Source organism: Sardina pilchardus, chromosome 1 (genome assembly GCF_963854185.1).
Source record: "Sardina pilchardus chromosome 1, fSarPil1.1, whole genome shotgun sequence".
NCBI lineage: Eukaryota > Metazoa > Chordata > Actinopteri > Clupeiformes > Clupeidae > Sardina > Sardina pilchardus.
Window position 1 is genome coordinate 32087205 of NC_084994.1, and position 23339 is coordinate 32110543.

The 23339-nt window shown below is 42.1% G+C and overlaps 3 protein-coding genes across 6 annotated transcripts; all 3 read left to right on the forward strand.

The window, feature by feature from the left end:
* Positions 1–1119: 1119 nt before the first annotated feature.
* Positions 1120–6033, forward strand: LOC134075134 (putative mediator of RNA polymerase II transcription subunit 26). Of its 2 annotated transcripts, XM_062530638.1 has the most exons (6): positions 1120–1230; positions 3143–3313; positions 3533–3918; positions 5062–5186; positions 5295–5515; positions 5904–6033. In XM_062530638.1, exons 2-6 carry the CDS (start codon positions 3158–3160, stop codon positions 5997–5999), a joined length of 984 nt encoding a protein of 327 aa, XP_062386622.1. In that variant the 5' UTR covers positions 1120–1230; positions 3143–3157; the 3' UTR covers positions 6000–6033. The 2 variants fall into 2 exon arrangements, with proteins under 2 accessions (XP_062386622.1, XP_062386631.1); XM_062530647.1 differs by lacking the exon at positions 1120–1230 and having other exon boundaries at positions 3094–3313.
* A 736-nt stretch (positions 6034–6769) lies between these two features.
* LOC134078181 (zinc finger protein 239-like) lies at positions 6770–10164 on the forward strand. Its single transcript, XM_062533918.1, has 4 exons — positions 6770–6899; positions 7099–7378; positions 8755–9636; positions 10145–10164. The coding sequence occupies exons 2-4, from the start codon at positions 7216–7218 to the stop codon at positions 10162–10164; spliced, it is 1065 nt and encodes a 354-aa protein (XP_062389902.1). The 5' UTR covers positions 6770–6899; positions 7099–7215.
* A 3278-nt stretch (positions 10165–13442) lies between these two features.
* LOC134088404 (zinc finger and SCAN domain-containing protein 2-like) lies at positions 13443–22681 on the forward strand. Of its 3 annotated transcripts, none has more exons than XM_062542360.1 (10): positions 13443–13478; positions 13908–14078; positions 14304–14608; positions 15993–16117; positions 16226–16446; positions 16836–16895; positions 17322–17369; positions 18060–18242; positions 18408–18687; positions 19240–22681. In XM_062542360.1, the coding sequence occupies exons 2-10, from the start codon at positions 13923–13925 to the stop codon at positions 20535–20537; spliced, it is 2676 nt and encodes an 891-aa protein (XP_062398344.1). In that variant the 5' UTR covers positions 13443–13478; positions 13908–13922; the 3' UTR covers positions 20538–22681. The 3 variants fall into 3 exon arrangements, with proteins under 3 accessions (XP_062398344.1, XP_062398336.1, XP_062398353.1); XM_062542352.1 differs by having other exon boundaries at positions 13445–13478; positions 13885–14078; XM_062542369.1 differs by lacking the exons at positions 13443–13478; positions 19240–22681 and having other exon boundaries at positions 13553–14078; positions 18408–19156.
* Positions 22682–23339: the final 658 nt, after the last annotated feature.

Consider the following 23339-nt stretch of genomic DNA (forward strand, 5'->3'; position numbering starts at 1 on the left):
CTCAGATTCCATTGCTGTTAATGTTATCACAGATTTCATTTTAGCCATAGCAATGCAGATCCAGTGTCACCTTCCCAATGCCTACCACTGTGGTAGTCTGGGCCTGTGGCAGAAATATTCCCAAAACACAAATACAACAAAATAACCACAAAATAATTATGCTTTTACAAAATGCAACATATTAGCAATATAGATCCAGTGTCACCTTCCCAATGTTGGCCTACCACTGTGGTAGTCTGGGCCTGTGGCAGAAATATTCCCAAAACACAAATAACCACCAAAAAACGATATTATCAGAGAATGTCTAATAAGGGACAGGCTCTGATATTATGCATTTACAAAATGCAACATTTGAACACCCATATTGGTGCTGTTGTAGTTTATTGTATCTACATTTGTACGTAATTACTCATATTTCAAGCGGTATTTCTCCGGCCCCTCAGTTGTGATACTTTTCATGAACTGGCCCCTATTACAAACTAATTGAATAGCCCTGGCCTACACTGTCAGTATTGGTGTTTGTAATCTCTGCAAAAGACTCTCAAGGGCGCAATGATTGAAGGTGGGTTTGAATCCACAACTTTTCAGGCCCAGCTCCCCACTGCACAGCCCCATTTCAGTATTTATCTGGGCTTATTAATAAAAGGCAACTTCCAACACCTGTGTTTCATTGAATTAGGCCTCCAAGAAGCTGGCACTTTTGTGCTACACAGTAATTGATGAGGACAGTAAGTGGCTTTGCCTCTGTAATAAATTTCAATCCCTGAGATCTTTTTTGTTACCACAATTTACTTCAATTATCAAAAAAACATCAAAAGCTTTGGCATGTCCATTGATTGTGTGTTGTTTTATACATTATCAATTGACAATTGACAAACAAACGCTCATTCAATATAAAAAAATCGTTTTGAAAGCAGAAAGCAGTTTCTATTTAAATGTGTGCTAGGCAGTTCATATGTACTTAGCTATATAGCATACAAACCTGAAGTATATGTCTTGTTTCAGCAACTGAGGTGGTCATTTTACTTTCTTTGGGTCCAGGAATATCTCTTTAACCCCGAACCGCGTGAGGGCAGTAGAGGTTTGTAAGTGTGGTTTCACAGTGTTTTGATTTCGCGGCTTGCTTTTTGGTGGTGTTTGCATGCTTTCTTAAATTTCTCTGTTTCTTTTCACGTTTACAGACGCTTTGTGGTATTATTGGATGTGACGAAGCGGAATCGCATGTGAAAAGTAAGTTGTAAAGGCATAAGAGAAACAGTGTTCACATGCATTTGATCATGATGAGTAACGTTACAGTAAGTTGTTTTGTGATGCTGGAGTTATCTGATTCATAGACTTCAGAGTTCGACTATTCCAAGTGTCTGCAAATATTGTGTGGAAGTAATTGTTAGCGTTTGAATTAGCCTTACAGCAAATTAGTAATATTTGACAGAATTAAGAAACATGCTATGCGTTCGGTTAAATATAAAACATGTAAGCTACAGTGGGTATAGTAAGTATGCACACCCACCCATGCTAAAGTTGACTAAAAAGAGGAATATAAAATCATCTTTTGAGAATTGATTGTAATGCCTTAATTAAAAAAATGTGTAAAAATCAAACCGCTAAGGACACTAATTTTCTTTGTGACTGAAGAATGTATCGTAAATAGATAAATGTTCTTCCTTAAATACAGGTTGCATAAGTATTTGACCCCTATGTTAAATTCCCATAGGAGCAGGAGGATTTTTTATATGTTTTTTTATTTTTAAAGGCCAGCTATTTCATGGATCCAGGATATTATGCATCCTGATAAAGTTCCCTTGGCCTTTGGAATTAAAATAGCCCCACATCATCACATACCCTTCACCATAGCTAGAGATTGGCATGGTGCTTTTTCCAGTTAGCCTATTAGGCCTGTTTGATGCTCATTGAGAAGGGTATGTGATGATGTGGGGCTATTTTAATTCCAAAGGCCAAGGGAACTTTATCAGGATGCATAATATCCTGGATCCATGAAATAGCTGGCCTTTAAAAATAAAAACATATAAAAAATCCTCCTGCTCCTATGGGAATCTAACATAGGGGTCAAATACTTATGCAACCTGTATTTAAGGAAGAACATTTATCTATTTACGATACATTCTTCAATCACAAAGAATATTAGTGTCGTTAGCGGTTTGATTTTTACTCATTTTTTGAATTAAGGCATTACAATCAATTCTCAAAAGATGATTTTATATTCCTCTTTTTAGTCAACTTTAGCATGGGTGTGCATACCCACTGTACGTCAGGTAACTGATGCAGCCTAGTCAACCCAAATTCTGGGCAGGGTTAAATTCGGGCTGGCTTCCAGGCTAGGTAACTTACGGTGTTTAGCGCTGGCTTTGTCCCAGGTAGCAAGCTGACTTTGGGCCAACGTTGGGATTGGTTGGCTAGGTTGGGTTGACCTATGCAACGTTGGGCCAACGTTGGCAGAGTTGGCCATTTTTTGCTGACCTATGCAACGTAGGCCCAACGTTGGGCCAACGTTGGCAGATTTGGCCATTTTTGCTGACCTATGCAACGTATGCCCCCGTTTCTTTTTTTTTATTAAGGGGGTGGAGGTGAGATGCTCGAACCCTCAAGTTAGATCAGCCAAGAGAAGCAGGCTCGGAAATGAGTCTGTGCAACTGTGTTATTTTTGTCATTGCTCTTTGGCTCAAATGTTTCTTTAGACATGAAAGGGTGTGCTTTGCCTTTCACCTGAAGGTGTTTTATGCTGAGTTTTCAGTGGCTTTTGTATACTCTGAATTCTATGCTGAACCTATACACACATAGAATGGTTGATTTTTGTGAAACACCTTGAGCAAATTGTCCCTGTTTATAGCAGTAGGTTATATAAAATAACTCTGAAATTTAAATGAACCATATCATCATAATACCCTGCCAGCCAAAAACCAACCTATCCACCGTTGGGCCAACGTTGGCCCACCGGACAAAATTACGTTGGCCCAACGTCAGCGCCCAACGTTGGGCCAACACAACTTCTGACGTTGGGCTTGCTACCTGGGGTAGGACTATCAGCTCAAACTCATTAACTCATGAAAGCAAGTCTACCCTTCCCACAGCCTCTGACTGTAATAATAATAATAAAAAAGTGTGATGTTATTTGCTATGTGAGGACGACGAGCCTGACATGGAGGCTCTCGAGTTGAGGCTGCGGGAGAGTGAGGTGGACTCCGAGCGGGTACTGGGGGATCAAGTGGAGGCTACCCGGCTCCTGAGACAACAACTTGACGACCTTCAAACGAGACTGGATGAGAAAGAGAAGCAACTTATTGAAGCAAACGAGGTAGGTTACATTGCAGTCTATGAAATACCTTTTCACCATCAAACACAGAGTGATGGGTTACTGTATATTAATTCTACTGTTTAAGTAGACGATGTGAAGTTTGCAGTATCTTGCACTAGATGCATCTTCTCTATCAGGTTGTGACACCTAAATGAACACCTCAGTTTTGCCTCAGGATTTCCGTATACAGTAGGATATAACTGACACGTTTCCCAACAGATCATCAGGGCCCTGAGGGATGAGGTGCAGACACTGCATCAACAGCTCGTGCACCAGACCCCACATCAACAGCTGGAACAGCAGACTCCACATCAACAGCTGGAACACCAGACCCCACATCAACAGCTGGAACACCAGACCCCACATCAACAACTGGAACACCAGACTCCACATCAACAGCTGGAACAGCAGACTCCACATCAACAGCTGGAACAGCAGACCCCACATCAACAGCTGGAGCAGCAGACCCCACATCAACAGCTGGAACAGCAGACCCCACATCAACAGCTGGAGCAGCAGACCCCACATCAACAGCTAGAACAGCAGACTCCACATCAACAGCTGGAGCAGCAGACTCCACATCAACAGCTGGAACAGCAGAGACGGTAACCACTGAATCCTGTTTTCCCATCATCCAGTTGGATCCATGCAATTATATAAACATTTTATAGACCCTTTCAACAAGAAAAACAAAAAACAATGGTTGAACATTGTATTCTGTTCCCAAACTACTTCCGCTGCTTTAGGATAACATATATGTTAAAACCGAAACCTTTTGGGACTAACTACGATACTGATAATGGAACTCTCTTGAAGCGGTATCAGGCTGTGTTCAAATTCGTAAACATAGCAGGCAAATGTTTGTAATGAGTTTTAGGAGGAAGTTCTCTGCAAACACATGGTTGAAGGGTTAAAGGAATAGTTCGGAATTTTGGACATAGGACCTCATTTCCAACTTTACCGAGGTGATATAGGTCGGTGGAGACCGTTTTTATCGCGTTTAGCCCCTTCCTTCAGTTGCAGTGTCCCCCTTTGCTAACGTTGGTTTTGAGCTAACACATTTCTACGGTAAGATCAGTCTGACATCAACAACAGTCTTACTCACTCCACCGCACACCCGAGACAAGTCAATTAAATCGTCGGACTATCGATATACATGTCCGTGTTGATAGAATAATTTTAGACATAAAACTAACCTTGCAACTCAATGATTTATTACATTTTGAGGGACTAGTTTCTCAATATCAATCCGCCACTGCCATACAGGGAACAAAGTAGGCTATTGCAATGCGATGCAAGGTTCGTTTTATTTCTAACATGGTTCTATCAACACTAGGCATGTGCATCGATAGTCTGACGTTAAAATGTATTTGTTTCGGGTGTTCTGTGGAGTGTTTTCAGTGGCAGGCTGGATGTTACCGTTGACTTGCGTTATCTTGGCACCACATTAGCACGAGATGAACGCTGCAACTCATAGGAAGGGCAGAAATTCACTGAAAATGGTCTTCACCGACCTATATCACCCAGACTGAGTTGGAAATGAGGTCCTATGTCCAAAATTCCGAACTATTGCTTTAACATTACAATTGAAGGTTCACATGACAATGTTCAAAGATCATTATTCAGAGAAAACATAATATTCGCCCTGACCGTACGGCACTGTTGCTGAACTTGAACGCACCTTAGAGATTGTACCCACTATGCCGCTGTTCTCCAGCATCCTCATTTTCTGCCGTTTTTTTTTACAGGCTGAAGCTCACCCATCCAAGCACAGCCGCCCTTTCAGCACCAAGGACGAGAGCGCCACATAGATCTGTGACCTTCAGAGTTTGTCTCCTCCCTGATCCTCATATTAATGTGTCCCGTCAAAAGGGTGCGTTTTACTTGACATTTAATTACTGCAGCTTTTTGTCGCCCTAACAAGACTGTGTTGCGCAAACCACTTCACTGTCAGGATTTTGATTTGCAGTTTGTGTTGTAGGGAAGGTTTTCAGGAAAATCAAGGTGCCGCTGGACTTGTCTGCCAAGGAGTTCCAGGATGTCATCAGAGGTGCTTTCCCCAAACTGGGCAACATCGATTTCCAATTTGCGAAGGTAGAAAGAGGCAGAAGAATTAAAGCACTTCAGGTTTCTCCAGTGACCCCATCTGTGCTGAAAAGCAGCGGAGAGCTCAGGCGCTCAGCCCTGTACATTCTCCCAAAGGTACTGTACATTACATTGGCCATACTGTGCTGTATGTATAGATTAATCTGGACATGGGTTACTATTGCAACAATTACTTATAATGTTTAAACAAAAAAATGCTGGGAAAGGATGTTTGGAAACCAGAAAGAGTCATAAAAAAGAGTCATAAACCTTACATGATTCAGAGGATGTCATGTAAGGTTTACTTTTGTACCATATCTGGCAAGTAGTCTAGCTCATAAAATTATCAATGAGGTTTATTTTTTATGTAAACTATACAGTAGCGTTATATACAAAGCTTAGACCAACATGTTTTAGGCACTCTTGTCAATACCTGTATGCTAGTTAACCTATACCTGTATGCTAGTTTAAAACTGATTCTGTTGTTGTTTCTGGTATTTTGAAGAATCAACGGGAGGTCCGTGCAAGCCCTAGTGCCCTGGAGTGTGCTACCGGGCTGACAGATGTAAGTAAGGTTCTCAGAACTCTTCTCATTATCTGAAGAACGTTGTCTTTCTTGTCTATGACAAGTCTCACCTGACATGAAAGTAATTTCTTTTTCAAGCTTTTTGGTTCATATTGGCAACGTATCATTTAAGGCTGCTTTACAGGTTGGAAATGGTAACTCCCATGACACTGTGGATACAGAAGATGCTGATGTAAGCTTTTTTTTTTTCTCTTTAAAATTTGCATAGTAGACTTCCCATATGAAGTACTCTCTGTGAGCTACCGATGGCCGACGGATTGTTGACCATGCACTTCACACACATGACTAGAAGATGAGGCATTCTGTTTCAATCTGACACATTTGACCGCAGTCACTAGAAGTCTGTTCAGAAATGTTTGAGACCAAAGAATTCCAAAAGAATTAGTTGAAATGACGTGGAATGATCCATGTGGATTCTTTTGAATGTGTGTACACTGACCAGGAAGCACTCAGATTTATAATGTGTTCTGTATAAAATGTATTGTTCTGTCTGTTTTTATGTGACACTGTGTCACTGACAGATTTTGTTTTATTTGTATTTATTTTTCTGCACAGGACCAGACAGAAGACACAGAGAGGTCACCACAAAGGAAACAAAAACAGGATCATACATCACAGAGCCCTCAGCTGAGACTTCCATTAGAAAGCAACAAGAACCAGGACATTACATCACAGAGCCCTCAGCTGAGACTTCCATTAGAAACCAACAAGGACCAGGACATTACATCACAGACCCCACAGACCCCTCAGCTGAGACCTCCATTAGAAACCAACAAGGACCAGGACGTTACATCACAGAGCCCTCAGCTGAGACCTCCATTAGAAACCAACAAGGACCAGGACATTACGTCACAGACCCCACAGACCCCTCAGCTGAGACCTCCATTAGAAACCAACTGTGCCCTCAAGACTTCGGTATGCCTTGGTTAATTTCAATCCATCTCTGCTCCTAGATAGATTCAAACAGTACTCACTAATATTGCTGACACGCTTTATGGATTTGAAATGCAGTACATTTGCTTCAACGAGGAGAGTCTCATGCCAATAAAACGCACCTTTGTTTGTGTTTGTTTATTTGTTTGTTTGTTTGTTTGTTTGTTTGTTTGTTTTATAGGTGTATGTGAGCCCAGTAAACCTCCTCCTCATTTGTACCTCAGAGGACGATCCAGAAGACCGTACAGTCTCTCTTAGTGATGTAGCAGAGAGACCATCCCAACAGGTGCCCTTGCGCATGGTGTCAGTGAATCTTGAAGACTGCTGTGGAATGCTGGGGCCCGATGGAGTTTATAAGATACAAACAGAAAACGAAGACCACAGTGATGAAGGCAGCTCTGACTATGACCAACACGATGGTAACGATGATGACGATGGAGACAGTCTTTTTGACCCCACTAGTAAGTACAGATGGTAACGTTTCAGATGGTGAAGTTAGTTGTGTTGAATCGAACAGGCACTCACGCCAACACCTCAGAAGCTGCTACCTATTAGCCTGATTGATTTGCATTGAGCTCAATGAGCATCAAACAGGCTAATAGGCAAACTGGAAAAAGCACCATGCCAATCTCTAGCTATGGAGGAGTATGTGATGATGTGGGGCTATGTAAATTCCAAAGGCCAAGGGAACTTTATCAGGATGCATAATATCCTGTATCCATGAAATAGCTGGCCTTTAAAAATAAAAACATACAAAAAAATCCTCCTGCTCCTATGGGAATTTAACATAGGGGCCAAATACGTATGCCCCCTGTATTTAAGGAAGAACATTTATCTAGTTACGATACATTCTTCAATTACAAAGAAAATTGGTGTCCTGGTTTTATATTCCTCTTTTTAGTCAACTTTAGCATGGGTTCAAATACTTATTCTACCCAGTGTAGTTTAGAGCTTAGATCGGGCCCAAAAAATCAAGCCCGAACCGGCCCGAGCCCGTGCACGTTGTGTCCGAGCCCGGCCCGGCCCGGCCCGACATATTAACTGTAATTATGAGCCCGAGCCCGATTTAAACCCGACACTTTTTTAAATGCGTGAGCCTTATAACTGACGTTCTCAACTACAATTAGCCTACGAGTTGTTTGAACTACATAAATCTGAATTAGGCCTATCTTAATGAATAATGAAACAAGGACTAAGCATGTAAACTTCGTTGTTTGTTTATTCTGAAATGGATCACAAATGGATCCGAATGAAGAAACGCAAATGACAAAACGAAACGCCAACGCAAATGTTGTCACTGTCCACGACTTGTTCGAAACTCTTCCATACGTCCGACTTTCCTCCAGACTTGCTCAAAGTTAATTCTCCTGATTTAATTTTCTTCTTTATATCGTCCATCTCCATGTTGCGCTTAAGCTAGGCCACACAATGTTCTACAGCAGAGCAGCAGTGTGATGCGTGCCAGTGGAGGAGACCGTGCGCATGATGTGTTGCATTTTGTAACTTGCAACTTTGTACACATTTTGTTACTTAAGCCTACTTTGCTAAAAAATATATTTAATATTTCGGATAATGGCATAGTCTCCCCACCCAGTTAGGCTAATAAAGAAATTATATATTTTTAAAAAAAACACAAATGCTTGATCAAAGGCCCGACCCGGCCCGGCCCGAGGATAGTGGCGGGAAATATCGGCCCGACCCGGCCTGCGGGTCGGGTCGGGCTCGGGTCGGGCTCGGGCTCGGGCAGAGAATCTAACCTCTAGTGTAGTTGGGGCTCAAACAGAAGAATGATATTCGATTGGATGGTGTCATAGTATATTTTTTGTTTTTGTTTCAGCTGAACTCCTGGACTCCTGTTCTGATGATGGAGACACCGCTTGTGCACCTGAGGAGCAAAGAAGAGATGAACAGACAGAACAGACAGAGTCGGAGCAGAAGCTGCATTCCTGCAGTGAGTGTGACAGGACCTTTCTCAAGCTGAACTCCCTGAGGGCTCATCAGAGAAGACATAATGAAAAGACGTCCCCTCCTCAAAGTCCCTGTGAGTCTAAAAAACAAGAACAACGGTTACGCCTTGAGCGCAAAGGCCAGAAAGGCGAGAGAAAAACTGACCGTGTCAAGCTTCATGAGTGCAGGGATTGTGGAAAGGCATTTTTGTTCCCAAGCCAGCTTTCTATTCACCAGAAAGTGCATATCAGAAAAAAGCTGTCCGCTACTACCGTGTTGGAAAGCACGGCGTCATCCAACAGGCCATCGCCTCGCAAGAAAAGTCTCAAGTGTGCCCAGAAATCTTGTGAGTGTAAAGAATGTGGCAAACTGTATTCAAGCGTTTCGAATCTCCATAGTCATCAAAGAATCCACACAGGAGAAAGGCCTTATACATGCACTGTATGTAACAAGGCTTTTACACAGTTAGGCAACTTGCGTACACACCAAAGAAGGCATACACAGGATAGACCATATCAGTGTCCCCATTGCCCAAAGAGGTTTATAACATCATCTAAATTAAAAATACACATACGGGTTCACAGTGGGGAAAGACCATACTCGTGCACCGAGTGCACCAAGAGCTTCACCAGCTCGCATGTGCTTAAGTCGCATCAGAAATGTCACAGAGATGATAAGCCTTTTCTGTGTTTGCAGTGCGGTAGAAGATTCAAATGGAGTTGCAACTTCATCAGTCATAGCAAAAGGCATACAGGAGAAAAACCTCACCTCTGTCAGTATTGTGGCAAGACTTTCTCAAGCAAACCATTGCTGGTCAAACATCAGAGATGTCACACAGGAGAGAAACCATATAAATGCCCAGAGTGTAAGGAAAGTTTTTCTCAAATATCAAGTCTCACAAACCATAAACTGCGACACACAGGGGAAAAACATCACCTTTGCTCTGTTTGCGGGAAGGCTTTCGCTCGCCTAGATGTTCTGAAGACGCACCAAAGAGTTCACACTGGAGAGAAACCTTACCAGTGCACCATATGTGAGGCAAAGTTCAGCTACATACAAAGCCTGCAGTCACACCAGAAGAGAGGGCATGCTGTCAGCAAATCTCACAATTGTTCACAATGTGGCGACAGCTTTAGAACGGCACAGGAACTCGAATCACATGAATGCCTTCAGGGTGGAAACAGTTGAGCTGGCTCTTGAGCACAATAATTTCATTACTTAAAATTCCTTTCCTGGTGAATTCTGTTGACAGATAACAATTTCAACTTGGATGTCTTTAGGGAAGGAAGTGGACATGTAAACAGCCTCCTTTAGTGAACTCTGAGAGGCTGTAGACCAGCAGTATTTCAAGGGGACATTTGGGTGGCTAGAATAGAATAAAATATATACTTTTTTGATCCCGTGAGGGAAATTTGTTTTTCAACATTTAACCGAATTAGTGAACACACACAGTGAGGTGAATCACACATTAACCCAGAGCAGTAAGCTGCCTGCCCAACCAGAGGGGCTCGGGGAGCAGTGAGGGGTTAGGTGCCTTGCTCAAGGGCACTTCAGCCGTGGACTGGTCGGCGATCGAACCGGCAACCCTCCGGTTACAAGCCTGAAGCCCTAACCAGTAGGCCACGGCTGCCCCACGGCTGACGACACAAAAAGACATACTCTGGACGTCGGTGTTACAAGGGGCTGTTGGTCAGTAGTGGTGCGAATCAAAGGGGGGGTTGACCAAATTGTTCCCTCCGCCAGGTGGTAATGTTTGCGTTTTGGTTCGTCTTTCTGTTTTTTTTCTGTGTGTCTATGTGCAGTATTACCTCACAACTATTGGCTTGATTTCCACAAAATGTCTTGGAGCCGATCTAGCCACACCCCATATGTTTACTTAGTGGCCATTCTGTAGCCATTGTTGGCTGGTTTGGGGTTTTTTTAGTGTAAAGATTTGTGGATGACGTTCAACAGAAGGTGGTTTAAAGGTACACTATGCAGGTTTAGGTATTTTTTTGGCGAATGTAGAGCTCCTTCTAGAGTTGCAATGTATTTACATGTTACTCTGCTATTGTAAATAAATAGTTAACTTCTCACAATTTATTCCCCCTGTACACAATGCAAATCCTTTTGTGGTGGAGGTTCAGTATTAACAAAGCTGCATTGCTGGTTTTCTCAGTAGGAACTCGCTATGTGTACAATGTATGCTCTATGCTATGCTATGTGAACGATTCACCTATTAATAGTCAATTTACCAAATTGGCTTTGTAAAGGTGAAAATCTTGCATAGTGTACCATTTAGTATTTTTTTTCTAAATGAAATTATTTGACTTGTTGAGTCAGTGTCAGAGATCAGATAACTGATACTAACATCCATTTTGATACCTCAGCCACAGCACGCCTGTTTCTGCAAGGTTCCAGGCCCAGGCTGGAATATGTTATTTATCTTTTTTAATTGTTTTTTTTCCCTGATGGGTGGGTGTGATTAACTTATTACATTTGTATGATGTTAGAGGTTGGAATGGGACCAGGGTAAGTATTTCCATTCATGAGAGTGTAATAAATAAAACTATCGAGCGGATTGAATACCTGCCCAGTCAATTATAATGGCTCCATGATCAACCGCCAGACATTGATCTACCTTTGAAAAGAAGGTACATGACTACAATTATTACATTATTTCCAGTTTATTATACAGAGGGTATAGGCTACAGACACTGAACAAAAATGTGGAAATTTGGTCTCATCTCTTTGCTCGAAAAATATGTAGAGAAGCTAGATCAGGGGTCACCAAACGTTTTTTCTCCGAGGGCCGGTCGTGACTGTGACGGGGGGCCGGGTTCGGGTCAGCTCATTGTGTAGTAGAGTATCCTGGCACAGCCATCGCCACTATTCACCCTTTGCGTATGATGTCATGATGTCAGTCTCTTTAAAGTTCCGTCCTACACAACTGTTACTGCAGTTTGTCCCGTAGTACAACATGCTAACAACATCAAGGCCATGTGCTCAATAGACAGAGTACTGATTAAAAAACGTGTTTATTCTGAAAGTCATTTTGGACAGGTCAAGTTCTGCATGTGAAGTTAATACTGTACATGTAGATTTTGTGCACTTTTGTATGAAAAGAAATGTAATGAGTTTGAGGATGTATTTTAATAATAAAACAAAAATATTGACCTACCCCAGGTTTTCTGAAAAGAATTATGCCTAATGTTATTTATTACGTTGTGAATGCAAATATTTGTTTCCTGACATTTGGTAAAGGGAAACCACTGCATCCCCAGCAAACTGACAACATTTTCGGAACGTTCCCTAAAGGTTCACTGAAGGTCAAAGCCAGGACAAGATAAACCGTTATGGTATGTTTTAAGACATTTTTGTAGTTAACCAACTTGTGTGAACACTAGAGAGGTCATAGACGAGAACATCTGTGTTGCCATTGACTACAGATATCAAAATCAGTCTTAAAAATACATATACGGTCACGCACTGGGGAAATACCCAGAAACCACATCAACAGATGGAGCACCAAACTCCAGTGCATGAAGAGTTTTCATCGTGTGGGTGAACTGAAGACTCAACAACAGTAGCTTGTAAGAAAATATTCACAACTAAAGGCAATCTTGCTAAACATAGCAGGAGAGACTCTCAATACACTTTACACAATACACTGTCAGTATTGGTGTTTGTAATCTCTGCAAAAGACTCTCAAGGGCGCAATGATTGAAGGTGGGTTTGAATCCACAACTTTTCAGGCCCAGCTCCCCACTGCACAGCCCCATTTCAGTATTTATCTGGGCTTATTAATAAGGCAACTTCCAACACCTGAGTTTCATTGAATTAGGCCTACAAAGAAGCTGACACTTTTGTGCTACACAGTAATTGATGAGGACAGTAAGTGGCTTTGCCTCTGTAGTAAATTTCAATCCCTGAGATCTTTTTTGTTACCACAATTTACTTCAATTATCAAAAACATCAAAAGCTTTGGCATGTCCATTGATTGTGTGTTGTTTTATACATTATCAATTGTCAATTGACAAACAAACGCTCACCTAATATAAGAAATCGTTGAAAGCAGAAAGCAGTTTCTATTAAAATGTGTGCTAGGCAGTTCATATTTACTTAGCTATATTGCATACAAACCTGAAGTATATGTCTTGATGGCAACCTGAGGTCCAGTGGTCATTTTACTTTCTTTGAGTCCAGGAATGTCTCTTTAACCCCGAACCGCATGAGGGCAGTAGAGGTTTGTAAGTGTGGTTTCGCGGCTTGCTTGCTGGTGCTGTTTTGCATGGTGTTTTGTATGCTTTCTTCAATATCTCTGTTTCTTCCATCTGCATGGTCAGCTCTCATACTTTCTCAAACGAACTGGTTTATTTGATAGAATTTAAACTTACATAATTGCCCTTGCCTTTCTCTATCTTTTCTTTCTTTCTTTCTTTCTTTCATTCTTTCCTTTAATATTAAATAAGTTGAACTCCGCATTGATGCTCCACACCCCAAACAGTTGGTGGCGGTAATGCACCAAATTGGTATGCCAGCCGCCAAAACTAAAGAAGAAGATCTCTTTCTTTTCACGTTTACAAACGCTTTGTGATGTTATTGGATGTGACGAAGCGGAATCGCATGTGAAAAGTAAGTTGTAAACAGGTTGTTCACATGCATTTGACCATGGTTAGTAACGTTACAGTGAGTTTTGTGATGCTGGAGTTATCTGATTCATAGACTTCAGAGTTGGACTGTGTGTGGTGTAATAATTCCAAGGGGTCATGACTGCAAATATTGTGTGGAAGTAATCGTTAGCGTTACAGCAAATTAGTATTTGACAGAATTAAGAAGCATGCTATGAGTCCGGTTAAGTATTAAAATGGTAGGCTACGTCAGGTACTGGGCAGGGTTAAATTCGGACTGGCTTCAAGGCTAGGTAACTTATGGTGTTTAGCGCTGGCTTTGTAGGACTATCAGCTCAAACTCACTTACTCGTGAAAGCAAGTCTACCCTCCCCACAGCCTCTGTCTGTAATAATAATAATAGAACAAAGTGTGATGTTATTTGCTATGTGAGGACGACGAGCCTGACATGGAGGCTCTCGAGTTGAGGCTGCGGGAGAGTGAGGTGGACTCCGAGCGGGTACTGGGGGATCAAGTGGAGGCCAACCGGCTCCTGAGACAACAACTTGACGACCTTCAAACGAGACTGGATGAGAAAGAGAAGCAACTTTTTGAAGCAAACGAGGTAGGTTACATTGCAGTCTATGACATATCTTTTTCATAGTGAAAAAAAACGATGGGTTATATTAATTCTAGTTTAAGTAGACGGTGTTAAGTTTGCAGTATCTTGCACTAGATGCATCTTCTCTATCAGACTGTGACACCAGTGAACACCTTAGTTTTGCCTCAAGATCTCCATAATACAGTAGGATATCAAACTGACACGTCTGACTTCCTGTTTTCCCAACAGATCATCAGGGCCCTAAGGGATGAGGTGCAGACACTGCATCAACAGCTGGAGCACCAGACTCCACATCAACAGCTGGAACACCAGACTCCACATCAACAGCTGGAACACCAGACTCCACATCAACAGCTGGAACAGCAGACCCCACACCAACAGCTGGAACACCAGACTCCACATCAACAGCTGGAACACCAGACCCCACACCAACAGCTGGAACACCAGACTCCACATCAACAGCTGGAACACCAGACCCCACACCAACAGCTGGAACACCAGACCCCACATCAACAGCTGGAACAGCAGAGAAGGTACCCACTGAACCCGTTTTCCCATCATCCAGTTGGATCCATGCAATTGCAGTCATGGTTGAAATTGTTGGCACCCCATGCTAAAGTTGACTAAAAAGAGGAATATCATATCATCTTTTGGAAATTGATTTTAATGGCTTAAGTAATACAATTAGGACAAATCCAACCTTTAAGGACACACCAATTTTCTTTGTGAATGAATAATGTATAATAAATAAATAAATGTTCTTCCCAAAATACTGGGGGCAAAAATATTGGCACCCCTATGTAACCCTATGGGAATTTAACACATAGGGTTAGGCTGTTTTTTATTTTTAAAGGCCACTTATTTCATGGATCCAGGATACTATGCATCCTGATAAAATTCCCTTGGTCTTTAGAACTAAAATGTACCCACATCATCACACACCCTTCACCATACCTAGAGGTAGGCATGGTGTTTTGTTCAGTTTTCTTCAGTTAGCCTATTAGCTTGTTTGATTTGCATTGAGTTCAATGAGCATCAAACAGGCTAATAGGCTAACTGAAGAAAACTGAACAAAACACCATGCCTACCTCTAGGTATGGTGAAGGGTGTGTGATGATGTGGGTACATTTTAGTTCTAAAGACCAAGGGAACTTTATCAGGATGCATAGTATCCTAGATCCATGAAATACATGGCCTTTAAAAATAAAAAAAAACTGCCTGCCCCTATGTTAACCCTGTGTGTTAAATTCCCATAGGGTTACATAGGGGTGCCAATATTTTTGCCCCCAGTATTTTGGGAAGAACATTTATTTATTTATGATACATTATTCATTCACAAAGAAAATTGGTATCCTTAAAGGTTGGATTTTTCCTAATTTTATTACTTAAGCCATTAAAATCAATTTCCAAAAGATGATTTGATATTCCTCTTTTTAGTCAACTTTAGCATGAGTGCCAACAATTTCAACCATGACTGTATATAAACGTATTATAGACCCTTCAACAAGAAAAACAAAAACAATGCTTGAACGTTGTATTTTGTTCCCAAAGTACTTTCGCTGCTTTAGGATAACGTATGGAATGTTAAAACAGAAACCTTTTGGGACTAACTACGATACTGATAATGGAACTCTCTTGAAGCGGTATATATCAGACTGTATTCAAATTCGTAAACATAGCAGGCAAATGTTTGTAATGAGTTTTAGGAGGAAGTTCTCTGCAAACATGCACACATGGTTGAAGGGTTACCATTACAATTGAAGGTTCGCACGACATTCTTCAAAGATCATTATTCAGAGAAAACATAATATTTGCCCTGACCGTACGGCACTGTTGCTGAACTTGAACGCACATCAGAGATTGTACCCACTATGCCGCTGTTCCCCAGCATCCTCATTTTCTGCCGTTTTTTTACAGGCTGAAGCTCACCCATCCAAGCACAGCCGCCCTCTCAGCACCAAGGAGGAGAGCGCCACATAGGTCTGTGACCTTCAGAGTTTGTCTCCTCCCTGATCCTCATATTAATGTGTCCCGTCAAAAGGGTACGTTTTACTTGACATTTAATTACTGCGGCTTTTTGTCGCCCTAACAAGACCGTGTTGCGCAAACCACTTCACTGTCAGGATTTTGATTGGCAGTTTGTGTTGTAGGGAAGGTTTTCAGGAAAATCAAGGTGCCGCTGGACTTGTCTGCCAAGGAGTTCCAGGATGTCATCAGAGGTGCTTTCCCCAAACTGGGCAACATCGATTTCCAATTTGCCAAGGTAGATGTCCTCAAAAGAATTAAAGCACTTCAGGTTTCTCCAGTGACCCCATCTGTGCTGAAAACCAGCGGAGAGCTCAGGCGCTCAGCCCTGTACATTCTCCCAAAGGTACTGTACATTACATTGGCCATACTGTGCTGCATATGTTGAGATTAATCTGGACATGGGGGGGGGGGGGGGTTACTATTGCAACAATTACTTATAATGTTTAAACAAAACAATGCTGGGAAAGGATGTTTGGAAACCAAAAAGAGTCATAAACCTTACATGATTCAGAGGAGTCATGTAAGGTTTACTTTTGTACCATATCTGGCAAGTAGTCTAGCTCATAAAATTATCAAAGAGGTTTATTTTTATGTACCGGTATACAGTGGCGTTATATACAAAGCTTAGACCAACATGTTTTAGGCACTCTTGTCAATAAAATGCTAGTTTACCTATACCTATACGCTACTTTAAAATTGCTTCTGTTGGTGGTTGTTTCTGGTATTTTGAAGAATGAACGGGAGGCCTGTACAACCCCTAGTGCCCTGGAGTGTGCTCCCGGGCTGACAGATGTAAGTAAGGTTCTCAAAACTCTTATCATTATCTGAAGAATGTTCTTGTCTATGAAAAGTCTCACCCAACATGAAAGTAATTTCCTTTTTCAAGCTTTTTGGTTCATATTGGCAACGTAATATTGGCCTGTAATTTAAGGCTGCTCTACAGCCTTTGGGGCAGCCGTGGTCTACTGGTTAAGGCTTCTGGCTTGCAACCGGAGGGTTGCCGGTTCGATCCCCGACCAGTCCACGGCGGAAGTGCCCTTGAGCAAGGCACCTAACCCCTCACTGCTCCCCGAGCGCTGCTGGTTGGGCAGGCAGCTTTTTACTCTGGGTTAGTGTGTGATTCACCTCACTGTGTGTTCACTGTGTGCTGTGTGTGTTCACTAATTCGGTTAAATTGGGTTCAAAAAAGTATATATTCTATTCCATTCTATTCTACAGGTTGGAAATGGTAACTCCCATGACACTGTGGATACAGCAGATGCTGATGTAAGCTTTTTTCTCTTTAAAATTTCCATAGTAGACTTCCCATATGAAGTACTCTCTGTCAGTTACAGATAGAGTTACTGTACGTACACACCGCTGCCGTGCCGACAAGAAGCTCGGGACGCCCTGCCAAGAACGCCGTGTGAAGCTTTGGACGCTTTGGCCGCTCTGACGTGGGAGCATTCTATGTTCGATCATGTTTGTTGCCGGTCGTTTGCCGCTGAACTGCGTCATAGCTCATTACCATAAAGTTGAGCCAATTTCAACTTTCTGTTTGACGCTCAAGTCACTCAAGACGCCCAAAACGCGATGCCGACAGATTGTTGACCATGCACTTCACACACATGACTAGAAGATCAGATCTTTCAATCTGACACATTTGACCGCAGTCTCTAGAAGTCTGGCTGACTGTATTTTGGAGAGTGTTGGTCTGAAATAATAATACAAATATGCATCATGTCTTCCACGGGTAATCTAAGTACACCTGGCAGTTTGTTCAGAGATGTTTGAGACCAAAGAATTCCAAAAGAATTAGTTGAAATGACGTGGAATGATCCATGTGGAATCTTTTGAATGTGTGTACACACTGACCAGGAAGCACTCAGATATATCTATAAAATGTTCTGTATAAAATGTATTGTTCTGTCTGTTTTTATGTGACACTGTGTCACTGACAGTTTTTTTTCTGCACAGGACCAGACAGAAGACACAGAGAGGTCACCACAAAGGAAACAAAATAAACAGGATGTTACATCACAGAGCCCTCAGCTGAGACTTCCATTAGAAACCAACAAGGACCAGGACATTACATCACAGACCCTACAGACCCCTCAGCTGAGACCTCCATTAGAAACCAACTGTGCCCTCAAGACTTCGGTATGCCTTGGTTCATTTCAATCCATCTCTGCTCCTAGATAGATTCAAACAGTACTCACTAATATTGCTGACACGCTCTATGGATTTGAAATGCAGTACATTTGCTTCAACGAGGAGAGTCTCATGCCAATAAAACGCACCTTTGTTTGTTTGTTTGTTTTATAGGTGTATGTGAGCCCAGTAAACCTCCTCCTCATTTGTACCTCAGAGGACGATCCAGAAGACCGTACAGTCTCTCTTAGTGATGTAGCAGAGAGACCATCCCAACAGGTGCCCTTGCGCATGGTGTCAGTGAATCTTGAAGACTGCCGTGGAATGCTGGGGCCCGATGGAGTTTATAAGATACAAACAGAAAACGAAGACCACAGTGATGAAGGCAGCTCTGACTACGACCAACACGATGGTAACGATGATGACGATGGAGACAGTCTTTATGACCCCAATAGTAAGTACAGATGGTAACGTTTCAGATGGTGAAGTTAGTTGTGTTGAATCGAACAGGCACTCACGCCAACACCTCAGAAGCTGCTACCTATTAGCCTGATTGATTTGCATTGATCTCAATGAGCATCAAACAGGCTAATAGGCTAACTGGAAAAAGCACCATGCCAATCTCTAGCTATGGAGGGGTATGTGATGATGTGGGGCTATGTAAATTCCAAAGGCCAAGGGAACTTTATCAGGATGCATAATATCCTGTATCCATGAAATAGCTTGCCTTTAAAAATAAAAGCATATAAAAAATCCTCCTGCTCCTATGGGAATTCAACATAGGGGCCAAATACTTATGCCCATTGTATTTAAGGAAGAACATTTATCTAGTTACGATACATTCTTCAATCACAAAGAAAATTGGTGTCCTGGTTTTATATTCCTCTTTTTAGTCAACTTTAGCATGGGTTCAAATACTTATTCTACCCAGTGTAGTTGGGGCTCAAACAGAAAGAATGATATTCGATTGGATGGTGTCATAGTATATTTTTTGTTTTTGTTTCAGCTGAACTCCTGGACTCCTGTTCTGATGATGGAGACACCGCTTGTGCACCTGAGGAGCAAAGAAGAGATGAACAGACAGAACAGACAGAGTCGGAGCAGAAGCTGCATTCCTGCAGTGAGTGTGACAGGACCTTTCTCAAACTGAACTCCCTGAGGGCTCATCAGAGAAGACACAATGAAAAGACGTCCCCTCCTCAAAGTCCCTGTGAGTCTAAAAAACAAGAACAACGGTTACGCCTTGAGCGCAAAGGCCAGAAAGGCGAGAGAAAAACTGACCGTGTCAAGCTTCATGAGTGCAGGGATTGTGGAAAGGCATTTTCGTTCCCAAGCCAGCTTTCTATTCACCAGAAAGTGCATATCAGAAAAAAGCTGTCCGCTACTACCGTGTTGGAAAGCACGGCGTCATCCAACAGGCCATTGCCTCGCAAGAAAAGTCTCAAGTGTGCCCAGAAATCTTGTGAGTGTAAAGAATGTGGCAAACTGTATTCAAGCGTTTCGAATCTCCATACTCATCAAAGAATCCACACAGGAGAAAGGCCTTATACATGCACTGTATGTAACAAGGCTTTTACACATTTAGGCAACTTCCGTGAACACCAAAGAAGGCATACACAGAATAGACCATATAAGTGCCCCCATTGCCCAAAGAGTTTTATAATATCAACTAGATTAAAAATACACATACGGGTTCACAGTGGGGAAAGACCATACTCCTGCACCAAGTGCACCAAGAGCTTCACCAGCTCGATTACGCTTAAGTCGCATCAGAAATGTCACTCAGATGATGAGCCTTTTCTGTGTTTGCAGTGCGGTAGAAGATTCAAATGGAGATGCAACCTCTCCATTCACAAGTTAAAGCATACAGGAGAAAAACCTCACCTCTGTCAGTATTGTGGCAAGACTTTCTCAAGCTCCACTAAACTGGTCGTACATCAGAGATGTCACACAGGAGAGAAACCATATAAATGCCCAGAGTGTAAGGACAGTTTTTCTCAACTATCAGGTCTCATAAATCATAAACTGCGACACACAGGGGAAAAACATCACCTTTGCTCTGTTTGCGGGAAGGCCTTCGCTCGCCTAGATGTTCTGAAGACGCACCAAAGAGTTCACACTGGAGAGAAACCTTACCAGTGCACCATATGTGAGGCAAAGTTCAGCTACATACAAAGCCTGCAGTCACACCAGAAGAGAGGGCATGCTGTCAGCAAATCTCACAATTGTTCACAATGTGGCGACAGCTTTAGAACGGCACAGGAACTCAAATCACATGAATGCCTTCAGGGTGGAAACAGTTGAGCTGGCTCTTGAGCACGAGAATTTCATTACTTAAAATTCCTTTCCTGGTGAATTCCGTTGACAGTTAACAACTTCAACTTGGATGTCTTTGGGGAAGGAAGTGGACATGACTGTAAACAGCCTCCTTTAGTGAACTCTGAGAGGCTGTAAACCAGCAGTATTTCAAAGGGACATTTGGGTGGCTAGAATAGAATAAAATATATACTTTTTTGATCCCGTGGGAAATTCGTTTCTCTGCATTTAACCCAATTTAACCGAATTAGTGAACACACAGCGCACAGTGAACACACAGTGAGGTGAATCACACATTAACCCGGAGCAGTGAGCTGCCTGCCCAACCAGCGGCGCTCGGGGAGCAGTGTGCGGTTAGGTGACTTGCTCAAGGGCACTTCAGCCGTGGACTGGTCGGCGATCGAACCGGCAACCCTCCGGTTACAAGCCTGAAGCCCTAACCAGTAGGCCACGGCTGCCCCACGGCTGACGACACAAAAAGACATACTCTGGACGTCGGTGTTACAAGGGGCTGTTGGTCAGTAGTGGTGCGAATCAAAGGGGGGGTTGACCAAATTGTTCCCTCCGCCAGGTGGTAATGTTTGGGTTTGGTTCGTCTTTCTGTTTTTTTTCTGTGTGTCTATGTGCAGTATTACCTCACAACTATTGGCTTGATTTCCACAAAATGTCTTGGAGCCGATCTAGCCACACCCCATATGTTTACTTAGTGGCCATTCTGTAGCCATTGTTGGCTGGTTTGGGGTTTTTTTAGTGTAAAGATTTGTGGATGACGTTCAACAGAAGGTGGTTTAAAGGTACACTATGCAGGTTTAGGTATTTTTTTGGCGAATGTAGAGCTCCTTCTAGAGTTGCAATGTATTTACATGTTACTCTGCTATTGTAAATAAATAGTTAACTTCTCACAATTTATTCCCCCTGTACACAATGCAAATCCTTTTGTTGTGCAGGTGAAGTATTAACAAAGCTGCATTACTGGTTTTCTCAGTAGGAACTCGCTATGTGTACAGTGTATGCTGTATGCTATGCTATGTGAACGATTCGCCTATTAAAAGTTAATTTACCAAATTGGCTTTGTAAAGGTGAAAATCTTGCATAGTGTACCTTTTTAAGTATTTTTTTTCTAAATGAAATTATTTGACTTGTTGAGTCAGTGTCAGAGATCAGATAACTGATACTAACATCCATTTTGATACCTCAGCCACAGCACGCCTGTTTCTGCAAGGTTCCAGGCCCAGGCTGGAATATGTGCTACACACAACAGAAGTTACATCTTTTTTAATTGTGTTTTTTTCCCTGATGGGTGGGTGTGATTAACTTATTACATTTGTATGATGTTAGAGGTTGGAATGGGACCAGGGTAAGTATTTCCATTCATGAGAGCGTAATAAATGAAACTATCGGGCGGATTGAATACCTGCCCAGTCAATTATAATGGCTCCATGATCAACAGCCAGACATTGATCTACCTTTGAAAAGAAGGTACAAGACTACAATTATTACATTATTTCCAGTTTATTATACAGAGGGTATAGGCTACAGACACTGAACAAAAATTTGGAAATTTGGTCTCATCTCTATGCTCGAAAAAGATGTAGAGAAGCTAGATCAGGGGTCACCAAACGTTTTTTCTCCGAGGGCCGGTCGTGACTGTGATGGGGGGCCGGGTTCGGGTCAGCTCATTGTGTAGTAGAGTATCCTGGCACAGACATCGCCACTATTCACCCTTTGCGCATGATGTCATAATTGTTCGCGCCACAGCAATTACAGTCTCTTTAAAGTTCTGTACTACACAGCACCCAGGTCTCAGTTTGTTTTGATACACACAAAACTCACATCTGTATGCTGTTCTGTGTAACTGTTACTGCAGTTTGTCCCGTAGTACAACATGCTAACAACATCAAGGCCATGTGCTCAATAGACAGAGTACTGATTAAAAAACGTGTTTATTCTGCAAGTGAAGTTAATACTGTACATGTAGATTTTGTGCACTTTTGTATGAAAAGAAATGTAATGAGTTTGAGGATGTATTTTAATAATAAAACAAAAATATTGACCTACCCCAGGTTTTCTGAAAGAAATTATGCCTAATGTTATTTATTACGTTGTGAATGCAAATATATTGTTTCCTTACATTTGGTAAAGGGAAACCACTGCATCCCCAGCAAACAACATTTGCGGAACGTTCCCTAAAGGTTCACTGAAGGTCAAAGCCAGGGCAAGATAAACCGTTACGGTACGTTTTAAGACATGTAAGCCAAAGTTAGATATGGCTCATGTAAACATCAGATACATTTTACAGTCTGGTGTGAAGTATTAGTACGCACTGTAAGCCTGGTATGACCCTTTCAGCCTGTTCCTACTGTAGATGAGTTGAAATGTTCAGGACCAATACAGATGCTTTTGAATAAAATTTCATCAGACTTTAACATAATGCCCTATAAAATTTTACCCCCCCCCCCACCCCCCCCCCCCCCGACACACACACACACACACACACACACACACACACACACACCTGTAGTTGGACGTGCTCCACCTGCTGACATTATCAATTGACAATTGACAAACAAACGCTCATTCAATATAAAAAATCGTTTTGAAAGCAGAAAGCAGTTTCTATTTAAATGTGTGCTAGGCAGTTCATATGTACTTAGCTATATGGCATACATACCTGAAGTATATGTCTTGTTTCAGCAACTGAGGTCCAGTGGTCATTTTACTTTCTTTGGGTCCAGGAATGTCTCTTTAACCCCGAACCGCGTGAGGGCAGTAGAGGTTTGTAAGTGTGGT

Bases quoted from the DNA above. Each gene is read 5' to 3' on its own strand.
- LOC134078181 (XM_062533918.1), top strand. From the start codon at position 7,216: ATGGTGTCAGTGAATCTTGAAGACTGCTGTGGAATGCTGGGGCCCGAT. The intron at 7,379-8,754 runs GTAAGTACAGAT...TTTTTGTTTCAG, and splicing joins CAGTCTTTTTGACCCCACTA to CTGAACTCCTGGACTCCTGT. The intron at 9,637-10,144 runs GTCAGTATTGTG...GGATGTCTTTAG, and splicing joins AGGAGAAAAACCTCACCTCT to GGAAGGAAGTGGACATGTAA.
- LOC134075134 (XM_062530638.1), top strand. From the start codon at position 3,158: ATGGAGGCTCTCGAGTTGAGGCTGCGGGAGAGTGAGGTGGACTCCGAG. The intron at 5,187-5,294 runs GTGCGTTTTACT...TTTGTGTTGTAG, and splicing joins TAATGTGTCCCGTCAAAAGG to GGAAGGTTTTCAGGAAAATC. The intron at 5,516-5,903 runs GTACTGTACATT...GGTATTTTGAAG, and splicing joins CCCTGTACATTCTCCCAAAG to AATCAACGGGAGGTCCGTGC.
- LOC134088404 (XM_062542360.1), top strand. From the start codon at position 13,923: ATGGAGGCTCTCGAGTTGAGGCTGCGGGAGAGTGAGGTGGACTCCGAG. The intron at 14,609-15,992 runs GTACCCACTGAA...GTTTTTTTACAG, and splicing joins CAGCTGGAACAGCAGAGAAG to GCTGAAGCTCACCCATCCAA. The intron at 17,370-18,059 runs GTAAGCTTTTTT...TTTTCTGCACAG, and splicing joins TGGATACAGCAGATGCTGAT to GACCAGACAGAAGACACAGA.